At 39.5% G+C, this 22,142-nt stretch overlaps 1 protein-coding gene across 9 annotated transcripts in view; it reads left to right on the top strand.

The window, feature by feature from the left end:
- Positions 1-22,142, top strand: part of TAFA2 (TAFA chemokine like family member 2) — a 586,563-nt gene that overhangs the window by 329,822 nt on the left and 234,599 nt on the right. For 5 of the 9 annotated variants that reach the window (XM_045165424.1, XM_045165425.1, XM_045165421.1 and 2 more), the window contains one exon: positions 16,463-16,583. The exons of the other annotated variants lie outside the window; for them this stretch is intronic. In XM_045165424.1, coding sequence (XP_045021359.1) covers positions 16,540-16,583 — 44 coding nt within the window. In that variant the 5' untranslated portion in view covers positions 16,463-16,539. The remainder of the gene's footprint in view (positions 1-16,462; positions 16,584-22,142) is intronic. 9 annotated transcript variants of the gene reach the window in all.

The raw sequence follows: 22,142 nt of genomic DNA, 5'->3' as shown, positions 1-22,142 counted from the left end.
GTATAATTTTATACTATTAAAATTATAATTAAAATTATACTATTAATATATAAATTAATATAATAGTATACTATAATCTTAATTATATCATGATATTACTTTACCATTTTCTGGTTAAGGGAGTCTGTGGAACAGTATTTATCTGACTGTCTTGAGCTCTGCAATGGGAGTATTTATGGTAGTGAAGATATATGGATTTACTTGGGCCCCAAGGATCTCTTTTACTTTTAGGTCTTGAGATATGTTCCATATACTAGGGAAAACTATTGTATTTAGAATACATGAACAAGATGAGCATTGGGAACTTTTTATCTGTGTGATCTTGGAGAAGTTACTTAAGCTTCTTCAAGTCAAATTAGATGCCAATTTGGCAGACCCCGGAGTCCAATCAAGGGATGAAATCTCTACCTATCCAGCTTTCTCCTTACTGTTTTGCACCACTCCATAGTGATAATTTTCAGTGAAATAACATCCATATTGTAAGGCTTTTATGAGATTTAGGAATACTATGTGCATATGTTAGAACTTCCCTGGTGGCTCAGTGGTAAAGAATCCACCTGCTAATACAAGAAATGCAGGTTCTATCCCTGGGTCGAGAAGATCCCCTGGAGAAGGGAATGGCAACCCACTCCAGTATTCTTGCCTGGGAAATCCCATGGACAGAGGACCTAGCAGGATACAGTCCATGGAGTTTCAAAAGAGTCAGACACGACTTAGTGACTAAGCAACAACAATGTGCATGTGTTAGCACTGCACCTAGTCTAGCAAGTGTTCAGTTAAAGGTCATTATTATTGTTCTTACTATATCTGCTACTATGACAATAGCTGCTGTTTTGAACAGTTTTAGTTAAGGAGGTGATGTATTTTTAAACCCCTGGGTTCAAGTTCTGCACCTTTATTGTTTTATTTAAAACTTTATTGTTTTATTTAATCATGACAAACTAATGAAGTAGTTATCACCTACCCATTTACATAAATGTAGAAACTATAGCTCAGAGCAATTAAGAATGTATTTGTTAAGAATCTTTATGAGATTGAACTGGGACTTGGATTCAGTCTGTCTGGTCCTAAATTCCATGTTCCTTCCTTGCTGCCTTGAAGCATCTGAGATAAATCTAGAAATGAAACAAATGTGGGTTAGCACACAAAGATTCCTTCCTACATCAGCACAAGTATCTCTTTTACCTTGACCTCCAGAGCCCTTTTTCACTATGTGGAAGTTTGGGGAACTTGATTTTAAGCTCAGCTGGGTAAACCTAATTTCTATCTATTTCTGTGTCTACCTGGAACCCTGCTTAGCTTTCATAGTTCCTTAGCCCCCAGAGACAGCAGCTTGTAGCTTAGGGAAGCCTACCTCTAGTATTTAATTTGATGGCTCTGTGATGCAGCAAAAAGTGTACCATGCAGATAATTTCCAGTGGATTTTCATAAAATATGTAACCATCAACTCTCTGCCAGGGAGAAGAAGGATATGAGAAGGTTAATGGAATCTTCACCTTTGGCACTTGGGTGCCAAAAATCTAGAGTCTTATAGAAAAAAAAAGTTTGATGGGCTATTCTAGGGCATTAAAAGACTTGAGAGTGTGTGTGGTATCTTTCGTCTCCTTGCTGGACCATCATCTGATTTTTCCCTTTCACCTCTGTAGCTAATTTTCCCAGCCTTGGAAAGTATTATTACTATTCTCATTAAAGAGTTACCACCTTAAAGTTTCTTTTCAAAAGTTGTACACAAGTAGAAAAGAAAATAATATTTAATCATATGTATGTTAATTCCTTTTTTTGTTGTCAAGAGCCACATGAAAAGATGTTTAGCATCACTAATTATTATGAAATGAGAATTTCATAATTATTTCAAATTATTAGAAATGAGAATCAAAACTACCATGAGATATCACCTCACTCCAACCAGAACGGCTATCATCAAAAAATCCACAAACAATAAATGCTGGAGAGGGTGTGGAGAGAAGGGAACCCTCCTACACTGTTGGTGGGAAATGTAAATTGGTACAGCCACTATGGAGAACAGTATGGAGGTTTCTTAAATAACTAAAAGTAGAGCTACCATATGACCCTGCAATCCCACTCCTGGGCATATATCTGTAGAAAAACATGATCTGAAAGGATACATGCACCCCAATGTTCATTGCAGCACTGTTTGCAATAGCTAAGCCACCTAAATGTCCAACAACAGAGGAATGGATAAAGAAAGTGTGGTACATATATACAAAGGAATATTACTCAGCCATTAAAAAGAATGAATTAATGCTTTGCAGCAACATGGATGGACCAAGAGGGTGTCATACTGAGTGAAGTAAGTCAGACAGAGAAAGGGAAATAGTGTATGACATCCCTTATACTTGGAATCTAAAAAGAAATGATACAAATGAACTTACAAAATAGAAAGAGACTCACAGACTTAGAGAACAAACTTATGGTTGCTGGAGGGAAGGGATAGTTAGGGATTTGGAGATGGAACTGTATACACACTGCTATATTTAAAATGGATAACCACATGTATACCTGTGGCGGATTCATTTTGATATTTGGCAAAACTAATAGAATTATGTAAAGTTTAAAAATAAAATAAAAAAAAAGAATAAAAGGAAAAAAAAAATAAAATGGATAACCAACAAGGACATTCAATACAGCACATAGAACTCTGCTCAATGTTATTTGGCAACTTGGATGGGAGGGGTGATTAGGGGAGAATGGATATATGTATATGTATAGCTGAGTTCCTTCACTGTTCACTTGAAGCTATCACAAGATTGTTAATTGGCATTACTCCAATACAAAACAAAAAGTTCAAAAGAAAGAGCCCTATCACTGATGGAATTGGTGATATAGGAGCAAAACTTGCCACTCCAAATGTCTCTGTGGCATGCAGATTATTTTGTGCTAGGAAAAAAAAAAAATCAAGACTCAGGAAGAAAGACTGAGAAAGAAACTTTGACCTTCCTCCTAACTGCCTAAAAGAATCTAGACAGGAAGTGTGTTCCCTGGAATGGAGCTATCACCAGAGATATCTGCAAAGAATGTGGGCCGACAGTGGTGCGGAAAACTCTGACAGGGTACATGCACTCTGTGTCTCGTTTTCTCTACAGTTCAGTTCAGTTCAGTTCAGTCGCTCAGTCGTGTCAGACTCTTTGAGACCCCATGAATCGCAGCACGCCAGGCCTCCCTGTCCATCACCAACTCCCGGAGTTCACTCAGACTCACGTCCATCGAGTTGGTGATGCCATCCAGCCATCTCATCCTCTGTCGTCCCCTTTGCATGAGGTGGCCAAAGTACTGGAGTTTCAGCTTTAGCATCATTCCCTCCAAAGAAATCCCAGGGCTGATCTCCTTCAGGATGGACTGGTTGGATCTCCTTGCAGTCCAAGGGACTCTCAAGAGTCTTCTCCAACACCACAGTTCAAAAGCATCAATTCTTTGGCGCTCAGCCTTCTTCACAGTCCAACTCTCACATCCATACATGACCACAGGGAAAACCATAGCCTTGACTAGATGGACCTTTGTTGGCAAAGTAATGTCTCTGCTTTTGAATATGCTATCTGGGTTGGTCATAACTTTCCTTCTAAGGAGTAAGCGTCTTTTAATTTCATGGCTGCAGTCACCATCTGCAGTGATTTTGGAACCCCAAAAAATAAAGTCTGACACTGTTTCTACTGTTTCCCCATCTATTTCCCATGAAGTGATGGGATGCCATGATCTTTGTTTTCTGAATGCTGAGCTTTAAGCCAACTTTTTCACTCTCCACTTTCACTTTCAAGAGGCGTTTTTTTATACAAGGCTCAGCAAACGTGTCTTTAGCAAATATTTGCTTTTCCATCTCCTTGTGAGTTGCCTTCCTTCCCTTCAAAGTCCCAAACCACTATCCCCAATATCCTGTTTTATCTTCAGTTGGAGATGATATTTAAGGTGAGGGTTTTGCCCACTTTGATGAGTTACTGTTTTCCTGGGTCTCTCTCATGTATACTTGTTGTTAACCTTTTGTTTAATTTCCTCCTGTTGATTTGTATCATGTTGATTTACTTCTTAGACCAGCCAGAAGAATCTAGAAGGGTAGAGGAAAATTCCTCCCTCCCCAGCAGTGGACTGAATTTGTAGTAGGCCTTCATAAACCATTTTCCCCAAATGGGAAAGTATACAAGTTGTTTTTCTCCTTTGAAAATACCATATGGGTGCTTTTTGTTTATGTACACTAATAATATACATTCTTCTACTACTTTAGATAAGGAAATTAGTTTTCTGGTATAAAATTTAATTTGAAATGAGTCAATAATTTATAATGCTATTTGAAGTAACTGAGGTGAAAAAAGTTACAAGGTAAAAGAGAAAATTTATGCTTTGGTGTAATATTTGCAAGGAATGAAAACATTGGTGAAGCAGAATTGTCTTCAGATACATTTTTGTAGGCAAGCAAGAGCCCTGTAATTGGAGAAGGAAATGGCAACCCACTCCAGTATTCTTGCCTGGAGAATGCCAGGGACAGGAGAGCCTGGTGGGCTGCCGTCTATGGGGTCGTACAGAGTCAGACACGACTGAAGCGACTTAGCAGCAGCAGCAAGAGCCCTGTATATAGGATTTTGATTATCTATAGAAATTTCCTGGCACAAACCTGATACAAAAATTGGTTTGCTGTATATTACTTTTGTGTTCTAGAAGATTTCCCAAAGAAGATAATTCACCAGATAAAGTTGCTGTATAAGCCTGCTGTGCATTTTAAAAACAAAAGCCCTGGTAACATTACAAAATGACGGTGACCAACAGGGATACACGCAGCTTGAGGTAAACAGCACCTTCCATGCTGGAGATTAGCTTATTTCTCTTTAGTTTTTGAAATTATTTGGAGAAGTAGAGCAGATCAAAGATTTTATGTGTTCTGGAGGGTTTCACAAAAGACCACAGGTAAGCTTCAATAATGATTACATGGTAGGAGTGTAGATTCCTCAACCATGGCCTTCATAGAATATGCTTATAACAAAAATGCATTAAAAGTTACACACTTTCACTGCACCTGGACAGTGCTTTGTGGTGTTCCTCACGGGCAGAGGAACTGGCATTGTGCCCTCTTGGTTACACTGATTTGAATTGGAGTATTGCAATACTTACATCTAAAATTAAGGTGTTTTTATGTATTAGATGAACCAAGTTGTCTGAGACTTCCAGTCTATTATAGGCATTCAGCACGAGGATTTATTTGTGTGTGCTTATAGCAAGGATTGATTATTGAATGCTGAACGGTAATGCATGGAACAGACTAGAATCCTAAAGTTGGAAAAAAAAAAAAGATAATACACTTAATCATAGAATGCCTTGGAGAAAACTAGAGCTATTTGTGATCATGATTAAACTGATGGTGGCATGAGGAACAAGAACATGTTGAATAGTGTAATTTCTTCAGCTATTTTGACATATAGTAAAAGGAAACAAATGACCGCTCATTGGTCTGTCTAGTTATGTATTTTATCAAACCAACTAACTATCACCAGGCTTAAGTAGGAGACAGGTTCTCACTGTATGCATTAAGATGTTGGCACCAAATTGTTTCTGCTATGGAATCCTCTTAGGATTTAACATCAAGGCTTTCAAAGGAAGCGCTGCTCCCAGGTGAACCACTGTGCCCCGTGGCGCCTGACAAATTGGATTACAGACATTGCTATTCAGGGGCCTTAGTTACTCCATATCTCATGTAGAGTGCTGTAAGGGGAGACTGAAAATTCTGAAAATATGTTCCAAGGTTTTGAGGAACTTAACTCCAGTGGAGAAATAAGCCCTTTGGAGATACCCACTGAATGTAATGTACTAACGTAAAGTAAGGTCCCAAAATAGTGACTATACAAAAGGCTTGCTCTACTACTAGGTGTAAACAGTATGGAGCATGATGGTTAGGATCAGGTGCCTTGTATCCAGCAACTTGAATATTGATTTTTGCCCCTGGATAGGTATGAGGTTTCAGTTTTCTCATCTGCAAAATAGAGTGAATCATAGTTTTTACTTGTAGGATTGCTGTGAAGAGGAATGTGATAATCCATGTAAACTGCTTAGCATGAAGCCTACCATATGCTAAATGTTCAATGCATGTTTCCTACTTTTGTTGAAGCAGCTTCTAGTATTCAGGGGGTACAAAGATGTAAACCTTTCTGTATTCCTTTATCTGAATTTTAAACTTAAACTAAGTTTAAACTAACATTAACTTAACTAAATTTTAAACTAAATTTAAACTAAAAAACCCTTGAAGCTTTCAAGGCTTCATTTTGATTTATCTTTTTTAGGGTTATACAGTCACTTCTGACTTAAAACCTAAGTCTGTTTTGGGTGAATAGTCAGATTCAGGGTTCTGTTCTCCTTTTCTTCCCCTTCTTCCCAAGGCTGATCCTGAGAGCTTTTGGATTTTGGCACCAGGGAAGTATCACATGGTCTGTGTTGCTTTTCATTTGCCATCTGCTGCTCTGTGGTATGTGTGGAAATTGCACAGTGATTGATTGATCTGGGGAGATCAATCCAGACTCAGTCTGATGTGGACTTCCTGTGATGACTTAGCCCCGCCTTGGCTCTGGATACGGAGCTGCTCATCCAGTCTTCTTGGCCCCATAGCCCTTGCAAACTGTGCTTAATCAGATTATGTTTATCATTATGATTATCGATGTTTCTGACTCTTCCAAAAGAGTCTTCTAGAGATTAGAATAACACAAATTGAATATGGGTGCTAAGGGACAGCTTCTGTTACCATAAATTACTGTAGGGTCACAATGGCCAATGGGAAGCTGGTGATGAAATCTGTTAAAACAGTTACAGTTGACCCTTGGACAACACAGGTCTGAGATGTAGTTTCACTTGTATGTGGACTTTTTTTCAGTAGCAAATACTACAGTACAACACTATCTGATCTGCAATTGGTTGAATCCATGCATGCAGAACCACACGCATGGAGGACCATGTTTACAGAGGGCGGACTATACCTTATGTGTGGCTTTCAAATGTGTGGAGGGTCATGGCCTACAAAGTCAACTGTAGTTTGATTACCAGTTACTATAACTAAAATTTAACCTCAAGTGTTCAGTTTCCAAGTCTCATCTCCTTTTCATTGTTGCTTTTACCACCTCTTCCCTGGTAGCTCAGCTGGTAAAGAATCCACCTGTAATGCAGGAGACCCCGGTTTGATTCCTGGGTCAGAAAGGTCCTCTGGAGAAGGGATGGGCTACCTACTCCAGTATTCTTGGGCTTCCCTGGTGGCTCGGATGGTAAAGAATCCACTTGCAATGTGGGAGACCTGAGTTTGATCCTTGGTTTGGAAAGATCCCCTGGAGGGGGAGGGTATGGCAACCCATTCCAGTACACTTGATAGGAGAATCCCCGTGGACAGCGGAGCCTGGTGGGCTACAGTCCATGGGGTAGCAAAGAGTCAGACACTACTGACAAAATACAGGGATCACTACCTCAATTTTTGTTTTTTTAACAGATCTGTTTTTCATACAAAATTTTACTTTGTATTTTATTTTATTATTTTTTTATTTTTATTTATTTATTTATTATTTTTTTTAAATTTTATTTTATTTCTAAACTTTACAATATTGTATTAGTTTTGCCAAATATAGAAATGAATCCGCCACAGGTATACCTGTGTTCCACATCCTGAACCCTCCTCCCTCCTCCCTCCCCATACCCTCCTTCTGGGTCGTCCCAGTGCACTAGCCCCAAGCATCCAGTATCATGCATCGAACCTGGACTGGCGACTCGTTTCATACATGATATTATACATGTTTCAATGCCATTCTCCCCACCCTCTCCCTCTCCCACAGAGTCCATAAGACTGATCTATACATCAGTGTCTCTTTTGCTTTCTCATACACAGGGTTATTGTTACCATCTTTCTAAATTCCATATATATGCATTAGTATACTGTATTGGTGTTTTTCTTTCTGGCTTACTTCACTCTGTATAATAGGCTCCAGTTTCATCCACCTCATTAGAACTGATTCAAATGTATTCTTTTTAATGGCTGAGTAATACTCCATTGTGTATATGTAAAGGAAGAACATACATCCCACCAACCAGAGGGCTAAGAACACTCCATTGCTCTGGACATATTTAATTCCATCTAAAAGGTCAAGAGAGAATTCTTCCATTTATTCCAATCATTCTCAGCCTCACTATTATTGGGTTGGCCGAAAAGTTCATTCAGATTTTCTGTATGATTGCATGGAAAAGCCTGAACAAAATTTTTGGCCAACCCAATGCATTTTTGCCTTGAGCATGTAAGGACTAGTTTTGTTTGCTCTCTATTCCTTTAAAGTTGTTCTCCATAGAAGCTCCAGACTTCTCACACGTGCTAATTCCCATTAGGGTTGCCCATCCCCACCTCTGTCTCTGCCTCTTACTCTCCTCATCTCCCAGCACTTTTACACTGGGCCCTTTAAGGTCGCTTGTAAACAAAACCTCTATATTCCCCATTTTCTCTGAACAGTTCCTTCACCTTCTTGTACTAATGATAACTTGGCTCTTCAGAGAATATTGCTTCCCCTGAAGGTATTTCAAGTGGTTGCTTTTTTCCTCCAATAGTTCTACTATCAAGGTTGGAAATGAGGGAGGTTTCCTAGTTACTCATCAGCAATTTTAACGCGTTCCCCCTTCATCCTCTCTCAAACACCCTACTGTTGAAACTCATGTCAGCAGAATATATGATCTGCTGTCTCTCAGTGTTCTTACCACTGATTCTTAAACTATTCTGTACTTCCTGATGATTTTACCTTCTGCCACTGTTAATTCATGGAAATTTTGATATAACTGTGTATAATCCTTCCAACACTTTGACAACTTAATTTCTTTCTTTATTTTTTAAAAACTTTTTGGCCAAGTCACACGTCATGCAGGCTCTTAGTTACCCGAACAGGGGTCGAATCCACACCTGCTGCCTTAAAACATGGAGTCTTAACTACTAAGCCACCAGAGAAGTCCTAACAGCTTGGTTTCTTAAACTCCCTTTCTCTAATAGTTTGTCATGCTTCCTACTTCAGCCATTTAATCCCAGGTCATCCTCGGGCCTTGGCACTATTGATAACTATAACCCACACACAATTTCAATTTCAGCTGGGCTACTCTCTGACTACCATCCATGGCCTTTTAATTTAATTCCTTTTACTATACTGAAATCCTTCTAATATCCTTCATTAGCCCTTCAACCCCTCCAGGATCTTCAACCCATTAATCGTACCAACTTTTTACTATCCTCCAGTCTCTTTATCCTCTCAGCCCTCTCTACCTAATTTTAATCCCATGGTCAGTTTATACACTCACTACCTTGCCTTTGTTCTTGAATTGCCCTTCTTTTGCATCTTTATACTTCCTTGGAGAAGCATAAACTTCTTTAAATCAAACTTCTCTGTTTCTGCACTGGCCCAGCTGATTTTTCAGTTCAGTCACTCAGTCGTGTCCAACTCTTTGTGACCCCATGGACTGCAGCACGCCAGGCTTCTCTGTCCATCACCAACTCCTGGAGCTTGGTCAAATTCATGTCCATTGAGTCAGTGATGCCATCCAACCATCTCATTCTCTGTCATCCCTTTCTCCTCCCGCCTTCAATCTTCCCCAGCATCAGGGTCCTTTTAAATGAGTCAGTTCTTCGTATCAGGTGGCCAAAGTATTGGAGTTTCAGCTTCAGCATCAGTCCTTCCAATGAACACCCACGACTGATCTCCTTTAGGATGGACTGGTTTGGTCTCCTTGCTAGCCAAGGGACTCTCAAGAGTCTTTTCCAACACCACAGTTCAAAAGCATCAATTCTTCAGTGCTCAACTTTCTTTATAGTCCAAATCTCACATCCATACATGACTACTGGAAAAACGATTCCTTTGACGAGAAGGACCTTTGTTGGCAAAGTAATGTCTCTGCTTTTTAATATGTTGTCTAGGTTGATCATAGCTTTTCTTCCAAGGAGAAAGCATCTTTTAATTTCATGGCTGCAGTCACCATCTCCAGTGATTTTGGAGCCCAAGAAAATAAAGTCTGTCATTATTTCCATTGTTTCTCCGTCTATTTGCCATGGGATCAGATGCCATGATCTTAGTTTTTTGAATGTTGGGTTTTGCTGATTGAGGCAAGAGTAAAACACGTTGACTGGTGTCTCTTTAAATATGTAACCATATACCTCAAATGGGTCTTGAATGCTTCTTGGCAATCATGCTGTCTTCTACTCTCCACATGTCTATTTCACCGTTTTCCCTCCCTCCTCAAAGGCCAGAAGCCCTTCCTCATCCCCACTCTTCTCTGAAGGCCTTGCTTCCTGAGTCTTTCAGAAAACTGAAGAATCAGCAGAGAACTTTCACCAGCACGTCTACCCACCCATCACCCTCTACCTTCCTGCCTCCACTGTAGAGCATTGCTCTCAATCCTGTTGGCACAGTTAGAATCACATGGAGGTTTTATAAAACTACTGATGCCTCAGCTCCTGCACTAGATCAGTTAAACTAGAACCTACCTGGGCATTGTATTTTTAAAAGACTCTCCAGGGGATGTTTCTGTCCCGTCAGCATTGTGAACCATTGCTATAGATGAATTATCTCTGTTCATACCTAAAGCCAGCCCCTCCGCTTACTCATTGGAACAATGAACCTCACCTCCCATCTCCCAAGGACATAACTATGGATTCTCCCTTCTTTTTCCATCATCAGTTAATTACCTCTCAAGTGGATCATTTTTTTTAACCAGCATACATAACATTCAGTAATTTATGCAGGATTTTTAAAGTAATTTTTGCCACAGTTCCCCACCAGTTCCATCATTTTACCTCCCTTTGAAGAAATCTTGCTCTTCTTCCATTCTCTCTCTTTTTTTAACCCTTCCAATTTTATTGACTTATAACTGACATACAGAACTGTGTGGGTTTAAGGTACACAGCATAATGATGTGACTTACGTACATTGCAAAGTGATTGCCACAGTAAGTTTAGTGAACACCCATCATCTATATCATGTAGATACAACATTAAGGAAATAGAAAATAATTTTTTTCCATGTGATGAGAACTCTTAGACTTCTTTTTCATGTGTAATGTAGGGCAGTGACTCTAGATATTTTCTAACTTTAATTTTGTTTTAGAGTGACGTAAAATATTTGCATGTTTCTCTTATAACAAATATAATCTGGTCTTTGTGTTACCTCTTATTTAAATCTGCTCTAGTTAAGATAACCAGGGACTACCCCAGCAGTCCAGTTGTTAAGACTCCAAACTTCTGCTGCTGGTGGTGCATGTTCCATTCCTGGTCAGGGAACTAAGATCCCACGTGCGTCTTGGTGCAGCGCCCCCAAAATAAATAAATAAGATAACCAAAGACTTACACATGGCTAATGCCAATATTCAGTTCTTAGTCCTCATCTTCCTTGAAGAATTAACAGCATTTGACATAACTGATCACACGCTTCTCCCTGATACTCTTTCTTTATTTGACTTAAAGGATACCACACTCTTCTATCCTGCCTCATTTTTTCTCAGTCTCCTTTACTGGTTGCTTCTCTTTTCCCTAAATACTCAGTGTTTGTGAGGTCTTGGGCTCAGTTTTTAATCCTGTTTTCTCTTCTGTATATACTCACCCATAGTCATAGTATCTAATTCTCACTTTTGTATTAAATTGCTTAATCCAACAATTCCACATGAAGAGCTGATAGCCCTTTCCATCTTTGATAGTGGCAGTTCTATTTTCCAAAACCTTGAAGTCAACCTTGAGTACTCTTTTTCTAATACTCACATTCAATCTAATGGTAAGCCTTCGTACTCTGCCTTCAGCCACATTCAATCGATCAGTAAGACTTCTTATTCTACCTTCAAATTATATCCAGCATCTGGCCGCTTCTCACCACCTCCACTGCCATCGCTCTGACTTCTGTCACCATCATTCTGACCTGGATTAGTACACAGTCTCCTTGCTGGCTCCCTTGCTCCCTTCCCTACTTCACAATATGTCTCAGTCAAGCAGGCCAGAGTATGAATTTAACACCTCAGTCATTCCTCTGCTCAAACACTCCTGTAGTTCTCTTTACCACTCAGAGTAAAAGCCAATAAGCCAATTCCTTATAAAGGCCAATAAGTCCCATTATAACCTGGTCCACCTTTTTCTTTTGAATTTTGGCTCCACTACTTCATTTTCTTCCTGTTCTGCTCTAGCCACATTGGCCTCCAAACCCACCCATCACACTGTTGCCTCTTGTACTGGCATTTCCAAAAGGAATTTTTGCCCCACATATTTGCTCAGCTACTCTTTCATCTTCTTTAAGTCTGTATCTTCTCACGAAGACTTCTCTGGCAACTTTCCACTTGTCCATTTTTTTTTTTTTTATAGCATCTTAATATTACTGTCTAGTAGTCTGTATAGCTTTTGTTGTTGTTTAGTCGCAAAATCATATCTGACTCTTTTGCTGCCCCCATGGCCTGTAGCCCCCCAGTCTCCTCTGTCCATGGGATTTTCCCAGCAAGAATACTGGAGTAGGTTGCCATTTCCTTCTCTAAGGGATCTTCCCAACCCGGGGACTGAACCCACATCTCCTGCATTGGCAGGCAAATTCCTTACCACTGAGCCACCTGGGAAGCCCTGTATGACTTATTTATTATCATAACATTATTAAAAGATCATATTATTCTATGAAGTATACTTAATGATTTATTCAATTGTCAAGGAAAGAATGAATATTTAATAATTCATTGTCTCAATTAGTATTTAAATTAGTGCTGATTTGTTATATCAGTTATATATTATACCAACAGTATAGATCTTTTAATTTCATTGCTTGATGGTGTTTCAAGTACTTAAAAAATTGCCTATGTGCTCATTACTTTTTAAAAAATTTTGCTTATAATAATTTCATATTGGTAATGAACTAATAAGACTGAGAAATTTTCACATGAGTCAACAGCAAGAAAGTGAAGTGGAAAATTGAGATTACAATACTGATAAGCTAGACCAAAAATGTATTTGCCTATATTAAGCAATTTGAAACAGACTGTTATTGTTTTGGGTTGAGTGATTAACTACTGTATACTGCCCTATTGCCCAATTTTCTACTCTTACTGCAGATTTAGACTTAATGATCATATGAGATAAATGAAGAAATTGACCATTATACAATTACAATTATGAAACAAAATACGATGATCAGAAAGATTGCATTGGGGAGGTGATGGTTGATTTGAGTGTTTCATAGATGGAAAATATTTATTCAGAAAGGCAGTCAAAAGAGCTTTCTAGGCAAAAAGTGCAACATGCCAGTAGGCTTGTTTTAGAGAAATGGCAGTAGAAATCAGGGGCTGGTGTCTAGGAGAGGGAAAGTTGAAAGAGGGAAGGGTTGGCTATGAAAGGTGTACTGAATATCAAATATACCATTTTCTGGTTGATTTTTCTTCTATGTCCTATTTCCAAAGATATCTTCTGAATTTCACACAGAGCATCAGAAAAAGAAAGGCAAGAGGGAAAGTGGTATTGATGGTTTAAGTAATTCCTTGAGGGAAAACTGAAATCAACACATTGTAATAATGAAAAGTAAAAAATGATGATTGCTACAAATTACTTAATGGGCTACCACCAGTTCAGTTCAGTTCAGTCGCTCAGTCATGTCCGACTCTTTGTGACCCCATGAATTGCAGCACGCCAGGCCTCCCTATCCATCGCCAACTCCCGGAGTTCACTCAGACTCACGTCCATCGAGTCAGTGATGCCATCCAGCCATCTCATCCTCTGTCGTCCCCTTCTCCACCTGCCCCCAATCCCTCCCAGCATCAGAGTCTTTTCCAATGAGTCAACTCTTCGCATGAGGTGGCCAAAGTACTGGAGTTTCAGCTTTAGCATCATTCCTTCCAATGAAATCCCAGGGCTGATCTCCTTCAGAATGGACTGGTTGGATCTCCTTGCAGTCCAAGGGACTCTCAAGAGTCTTCTCAAACACCACAGTTCAAAAGCATCAATTCTTCGGTGCTCAGCCTTCTTCACAGTCCAACTCTCACATCCATACATGACCACTGGAAAAACCATAGCCTTGACTAGACAGACCTTTGTTGGCAAAGTAATGTCTCTGATTTTGAATATGCTATCTAGGTTGGTCATAACTTTCTTATAGGCATTGTGTTATAGCTTTACACACATTGTCTTATTTCATTCTTTTAACACCTCAAAGAGATTGTTAACTATGATTATCATCTCCATTTTACTAAAGAAGAAATATGGTTGGTACTGGCAAACCCAGGTATAATATTAACTCACATCTTTCTGACTCCAGAGCTCTTAATCATAGCACCAATATTTACCAAAGAGTCTGCCCTTGTTACATATGAAGTCTCCTGGGTCCCACACTGGACTTATTGAATTAGAAACTCTAAGGATAGAACCCAGTGCTTGCTAAATTGCTTCAGTTGTGTCCAACTCTTTACAACCCCTGGACTGTAGCCCACCAGACTCCTCTGTTCATGGGATTCTCCAGGCAAGAATACTGGAATTGGTTGCCATGCCCTCTCCTAGGGGATCTTCCCGACCCAGGAATTGAACCTGCATCTCTTTGCATCTCCTGCATTGGCAAGCAGGTCCCTTACCACTAGTGCCTTCTGAGAAGCCCATGGAACCCAGTAGCTTGCATTTTAAACAAGCAGGTTCTTAGCCCAATGTAATTGGGAACCCCTGAACTACACACTACTGTCTCTCTAGAACTGCATTTGTTCATAAGATTCAGGATACTTCTAAATGAATGGTTGTCTTTTTTGTTTCCAAAATTTAGCTATTGATTCTCTTTCTTTGGGCTAGGCTTTCCCTGCTGTTGGCTAAATTGTATGTGTGTGTGTGTTTCTTTTTTAACCACATGGCTTCTTGGGCCTTTAGATCTATGTCTGATGTAGGAATTGTGTGACTTTGATAGACTTATATCCAGGGACAGACAAACATTCTCGTTCTGTTTTTTCTTCAGGCCCCTAAAGGGCTTGTTCCCTAGTAGGAATAAGTTGGCTGGCCTGCTTTAACAGGCAACAGGAAAAATGCTATGTGTCCAAATACCTACCAGCCCTTTCCCCTCAATTTCCCACCTATTGAGCTTCCTGATATGTGACTCTAGTGAGCAGAGGTCAATTATACCAGGGAGTTAAGGAGGGTACGGAGTTTGATCTAATAAAATGAGCAAATGTCTAACCAAAAGATAGTCCGTCAGCAGAATGCTATGCCTTATGAGATAGTGAGCCTCTCACTAGTGGACATAATCAAGTAGAGCCTGGGTGTTTTATCCTCAGGAATACCACATGAAGAACTGGATATAACTCTGACCTTGTTATTAAAAAAATGAAATGTTTAATTTTTGACAGCTGAAAACTATGAAAAAAGTTTTGCATTTTTTTCAAAATGCTATCTAGACTTGGATTCATAGGGGAAGTTTCATGCTTTTTCATACTATTTTATTATCTCATGAATGCTTTCCTTGTTAAAATGTCTCCATGTCCAATGACTTCTGATCTATGCTGTTAAGGTTCTTACCAGGTTCTTCTGACAGTTATCTCTGTTGATCTTGAACACTCATCTTCATTTCTCTCTCTTATCCTTGTATATTCTAATGGCAGGACTGGGGGCTGGGAGATCCACATGACTCACTCTCCTTGCCATGTACAAGTTCTTACTACTCCCAGTTGGGCATTTAGGTTAATTAGACATGAATGACAATGATGTGAGTGAACTTATCATAGTTAATGTAGCTATTAAGAATACATTTCCAGGCAACATCTGTACATAATTTGGATAAGGAAGCATAAACCCTGAAGTATATCCTTTTAAAATTATTTCTCAAGCAGAAATGGAGAGCATCTTAGATTAATTTGGAATTTTCACAGTGATTCTACTAATTGGGAATAAGTGATCTTTTTGAACATGTGTTACAGATTCACTGTAACATGTGGTTCAGATGTCTATGCTCAGAAAATTTTTTCTAAATAATAGTGGAATGAAAGTAAAAGCAAGCCAAAAAATCAGCAAATAAAAAAGCAAAAGTACAATATTGCAGCCAAAGGTGAAAAATGAAAAAAGACAATAGAGAGTCTTTAAGTAAGTTCAACAATTTCAAAGATGACTTAACAGTCACACTTTACTTTGGTCTAGTCGGATTACAACTAGAAAGTAAAAATAATAACACTGTAAAAACAACTACCATTAATTAAACCTTTACTATTTGTGAGATACCATGCTGGACAATAGACACGCTAATCACATTTAATCCTTGTAATTAACCTTTGAGGAATGTAACGAAACGTTCTGATTCCTAGGACACAGAAGTTGCGAACCAGACTCAGAGAGGTTAATTAACTTGCTGAAAGTCAAAAATAGTTGTCAGTTTTAGAGCTGAGGTTCTAACACAGATCTATCAGACCCCAAAGTGTATTTAAAAAAATTATTATGATGTAAATTCTCCTTTTATTATGTTTAGCTCTGGATCTCATCTTTCAATAGGAACACAGAAAAATTGGAACCTATACAGAAGAGAATAACTCCAGTTAGAAACATTTTCATGCCATTTCATATGAGGAATGACTGAAGTCCCCAGAGAGGACTTGGATGAGTCAAGAGAAAGGTGAGAGCTGTCCTCTTAGTATTGAAAAATGCACCTTTGGATGGGGGCTTTGATTTGCTTGCCTTAGGACCAGGATCTACTGGGAAAATGCATCTGTCCTAACTGGTGGAATTGAGTTCCTTTGCTTGGGGTGATTTCTAGAACACGTGCGACAGGCACTTGGTGGGAATCTTGCAGAGAGAACTGACAGATATGTGGACTACATAAGTTTGTCGTCCCTTCCAAATCTTAAACTATGTTAATTGGGGAAACAGAGTTTAGAGCAAGTTCCAAATCATGTCCACTATAAAACAGCTATAGAGAGACTAAAAGCCTTGTATAGCTAATTCCTTGTCAACTCTGGATCCCTTGCCTGGCATATAGCATTCACTGAAGTACATGTTGAAGGAATCAATGAATGGTATATGATAATATTAAGGTGAAGTCTTGAGAATGTAGTGGCAGGTCCTACAATCTAGCCATGAGAATATTTTTAGATATCTCTTTTGAAGGAAAGTCTCCCACATGTAATATTTTCTGCTAGGTAGTCTCTGCTTATTGATGGACCAAGAGAGTCTTTAACTGGAAGAACACTAATCATTTTCATGGGGTTTAGAGTGGACTCATGGCTTCCAATAACTAGGCTTTCTAAATAATAGATTCCAACCTTATGAACACTCAAGCAATTACCCAAACTCCCACACTTTTGGAGAGTTGTGCAAACTTTGGGGAGCTGTATGGTGAAAGTGGGGCTTACCAGGTGGTGCTAGTGGTAAAGAACCCTCCTGTCAATGCACGTAAGAGACACAAGTTCATTCTTTGGGTTGGGAAGATCCTCTGGAGGAGGGCATGGCAACCAACTCCAGTATTCTTGCCTGGAGAATCCAGTGGACAGAGAAGCCTAGCGGGCTGCAGTCCATAGTGTCACAAAGAGTCAGATATTACTGAAGCAACTTAGCATGCATACATGGTGAATATGATGCTCATATTTTGAGTCTTCCTCCTCTCATGTGAGACAAACTGTAGACCCTTTACACAAATTTAATATTAGATCCAAAGACATGCCATTTCCCATGGCAAAATTAAGAAGTAAATGAAGTTTGATTTCAATGCCTTCATCCTAAACAGTGAACACTGTTATCACCTTATACTTAGTGAAAGTCTACCTGTGGGTCTTCATCTTTAAAGGTACAGCATCAGGGACAGGTGTGTGGAGAGAGAGCGGTGATTAGGGTAGATTTCCTGGCATCCCCAAATTTTATCACTCTTTTTGCCTATAGTCAAGACTGATCTCATTCTTGCATGGTATTATTATAATTGCTTAGGATAGATGAAAGGAACAAATGTCTCCCTTCACAAACCACAGAATTCTAGAATGTTGGAGATGTTAGGGGATGGAGTGACTACTTAGTCTAATTCCAGCAAGGTTGTGTCCTACTTCAAGTCAGTCGGGGTGGAAATATAGTTGCTCTTTCCCTTTCAGTCCTGTGCTTGTAGTTACTTTGCGACACAGCTGCTTCCAAACGTGCTTATTTAAAGAGGTTTTTTATTTTTTTTTGTCACCTCTATTCTGAATACAAGGAAATAATAACTCTCACGACTCGGATGTTGGGCTCTAGTGAAGGGTTGTGAAGATATGGCATCTACCTTCTCCAGTCATCTGACTGTCCTGAAGTCAGGCTGGGCATAGCTACCTTCCAGGCATATGTTTTCTGACCAGATTGTAGCTCTGGTGCATGAAGGACTTTGGTTCGTTTTTTGCTGACCCCATTCATTTGCATAACAATTAAATTACTGAGAAAGTGAAGCCATACAACAAATATTAATAAAGAATGTTACAAACAGAAGTTGGGATCATGATCTACTTGCTCCCTGTCGTTCACATCCTCCGAACTTCTATCCTAGGAACCAGAAGGATGTGATCCACAGACATCAGAGGCTGGAAAAGAAGTCAGGCTTTTAAACTGCTATCTTTTTTTTATGTGGACCATTTTAAAGTCTTTGTTGAATTTGTTACAGCAGTTCTTCTGTTCTGTGATTCAGTTTCTTGACTACAAGGCATGTGAGGTCTTAACTCCCTGACCAGGGATTGCCCCCTGCATTGGAAGGTAAAGTCTTAACCACTTGACCACCCACTTTGGGACATCCCTCAACATGCCATCTTAAATATTGGAGCTTGGAGTACATTTCTTTCCCAGTATCTCCCATTTTTTTTTTTTTCCTGTGCCAACAAGAGCTATTGAATTAGAGCTGTCTCCAGGGATTAATGTATGTAATAATCAATACATATCTGTAAAATCTTTTAAGAGAAGTTGGAAGTTTTCTATGTCAATTGAAGATGCTGATTTCTTGGGTTCTATAAAGGTGGACACTTTGTCTGGTAATCAGGACCAGTTCAGCTTTTTTAGTACTTTGCCTGCATATTTTCTTTCCTGGTTCTTTCTTTCTTTCTTTACTTGGTTTTCATTCTAGTGCACTAAAGCCAACAGCCTCAAAACTAGGAGAGGAGATTGTTCACAGTTGCCTCCATAGCAATTATTGGACAGTTTTTATTTTATTTACTTATTTTTAATTTTTTAAAATTTTTATTGGGATATAGTTGGTTTACAATGTTGTAAACCATTAATTTACAACTGTACAGTTTCTACTGTGTTAGTTTCTACTGTACAGCAAAGTGAATAAGCCATACATATACATATATCTTCTCTTTTTTGGATTTCCTTCCCATTTAGGTCACCACAGAGCAGAGTTCCCTATGCTATACGGTAGATTCTCATTAGTTATCTATTTCCCATACGTGAAAAGTGAAAGTGTTAGTCCCTCAGTGGTATCCGATTCTTTGTGACCCCATGGACTGTAGCCTGCCAGCCTCCTCTGTTTGTGGGATTATTCAGGCAAGAATACTGGAGTGGGTTGCCATTCCCTTCTCCAGGGGATCTTCCCGACCCAGGGATCGAACCCAGGTCTACCACACTGCAGGTGGATTCTTTACCTTTTGAGCCACCAGGGAAGCCCATTTTATACTTAGTAGTATATATATGTTAACCCCAATCTACAAATTCATCCCATCCCCTGCAGAGTATTTTTCAAAATTTGAGATTCGATTCTTTGAAGACAGACATCCGTCACCTATTTACCGAACACACGGCCACTCCTTTTTGCATTAGTAGTTCACCAGAACTGTTCTTCTTATCTGTATAAACAGCAGAGGATTCTATAAGTTTCTGCAAGTCTGTGACTTCAGGCCTACATGGCTGCTTCCTTACTGAGATAGGGTGAGGCTTCCAAGCTCTTATACAAGTTAACTAAGGTCAGAATCGAAACCTCTGATCTGTTATCAGGTCTATTTTACTATTCCTTGAATCTTCTGTGGTTCACTTCTGTTTTATCATGGTCATTCAAATACCTTTTGGAAGAGGCAGACATTTCTTAGCTATTGTAAGAGGAAATAAAAGAAGAGTTTGTTTCCGTACTTGGATGCTGGTGGCTACAGTAAACAGAGTGATTCCAGCAAGGAAGGTAAAATCAGGAGCAAAGTTAGGACTTTCTGTTGGCTTTTTACCTGTCTGAATATTCTTCATAGCTAAAACTTTGGGCTTCCCTGGTGGCTCAGATGGTAAAAGAATATGCCAGCAATGCAGGTGATACAAGAGACATCGATTTGATCCCTGGGTTGGGAAGATCCCATGGGGAAGGAAATGGCAACCGGCTCCAGTATTCTTGCTTGGGAAATCCCACGGACAGAGGAGCTTGCGGGGCTACAATCCATGGTGTCACAAAGAATTGGGCATGACTGAGCAACTAAGCATATATTTTAAGTCCTATTTGTTTTAATGCCATTCTCCCAAATCATCCCCCGCCTCAATATTGTAAAGTAAAAAAAAAAAAAAAATCCTATTTGGGGACTCTATGTTTTTCTAAGTTCATTTAATTATTTATGTATTTTTGGTCTTGCTGGGTCTCCATTAGTGTGTGTGGACTTTCTCTAGTTGTGGTAAGCAGAGGCTTTGTTTCAGTCATGTCTCACTCTTTGCAACACCATGAACTGTAGCCCATCAAGCTCCTCTGTCCATGGGATTCTCCAGGCAAGAATACTGGAGTGGGTTGCCATTCCCTTCTCCAGGGGATCTTCCCAACCGAGGGATCAAACTTGAGTCTCTTATGTCTCCTGCATTGGCAGGTGGATTCTTTATCACTAGCTCCATCTGGGAAGCCAAGTTGTGGTGCACAGGCTTCTAATTATGGTGGCTTCTGTTGTGGAACATGGGCTGTGGGTGCACGGGCTTCAGTAGTTGTGGCTTGTGGCCTTTAGTTGCTCTGTGGCATGTGGCATCTTCCTGGGCCAGGGACTGAGCCTGTGTCCCCTGCATTGCAAGGCAGATTGTTAACCACTGGACCACCAGGGAAGTCCTATGTTTTGTTTTAAAAAGGACTCAAGAAAGACTGAATTTATGCTCTAAGATAATCAACAGCAATATGAGGTATATAGAGTAAGTATTAAATATTAATTGAATATATTTAACTTTTCTAGTTGTTGTTGTTCAGTAGCTCAGTTGTGTCTCTTTGCAACCTTATGAACTGCGGCACAACAGGCTTCCCTGGCCTTCACCATCTCCCAGAGCTTTCTCAAACTCATGTCCATTAAGTCGGTGATGCCATCCAACCATCTCATTTTCTGTCACCCCCTTCTCCTACTGCCTTTAATCTTTTCCAGCATCAGAAGTCAGTTCTTCGCATCAGGTGGCCAAAGTATTGGAGTTTTAGCTTTAGCATATTCAGGACTGATTTCCTTTAGGATGGACTGGTTTGGTCTCCTTGCAGTCGAAGGGACTCTCAAGAGTCTTCTCCAACACCACAGTTCAAAAGCATCAATTCTTCAGCACTTAGCTTTCTTTATAGTCCAAATGTCACATCCATACATGACTACTGGAAAAACCATTCCTTTGACTAGATGGACCTTTGTCAGCAAAGTAATGTCTGTGCTTTTAATATGCTGTCTAGGTTTGTCATAGCTTTTCTTCAAAGGAGACAGTGTCTTTTAATTTCATGGCTTCAGTCACCATCTGCAGTGATTTTGGAGGCCAAAATTAAAGTCAGCCACTGTTTCCACTGTTTCCCCATCTATTTGGCATGAAGTGATGGGACAGGATGCCATGATCTTTGTTTTTTGAATGTTGAGTTTTAAGCCAGCTTTTTCACTCTCTTCTTTCACCTTCATCAAGAGGCTCTTTAGTTCCTCTTCACCTTCTGCCTTGAGGATGGTATTCCCATCTCTGGACGAATCTTCCACAGTTTGTTGTGATCCACAGAGTCAAACCTTTAGAATAGTCAATAAAGCAGATGTTCTTCTGGAGTTCTCTTGCTTTTTCTATGCTCCAGTGGATGTTGGCTATTTGATCTCTGGTTCCTCTGCCTTTCCTAAATCCAGCTTGACCATCTGGGAGTTCTCAGTTCATGTACTGTTGAGTCATATAAAAAAGTAAGAGGGAAAATTAATTTTCACAATGTATTTTATTTAAATCTATATCCAAAATATCATCATTTCAACATGTGGCTCTAGTTACCGTTTAAGTGTTTGAT

The sequence above is a fragment of the Bubalus bubalis genome, chromosome 4 (genome assembly GCF_019923935.1).
Source record: "Bubalus bubalis isolate 160015118507 breed Murrah chromosome 4, NDDB_SH_1, whole genome shotgun sequence".
Lineage (NCBI taxonomy): Eukaryota > Metazoa > Chordata > Mammalia > Artiodactyla > Bovidae > Bubalus > Bubalus bubalis.
This window is presented reverse-complemented; position numbering and strand designations above follow the sequence as displayed.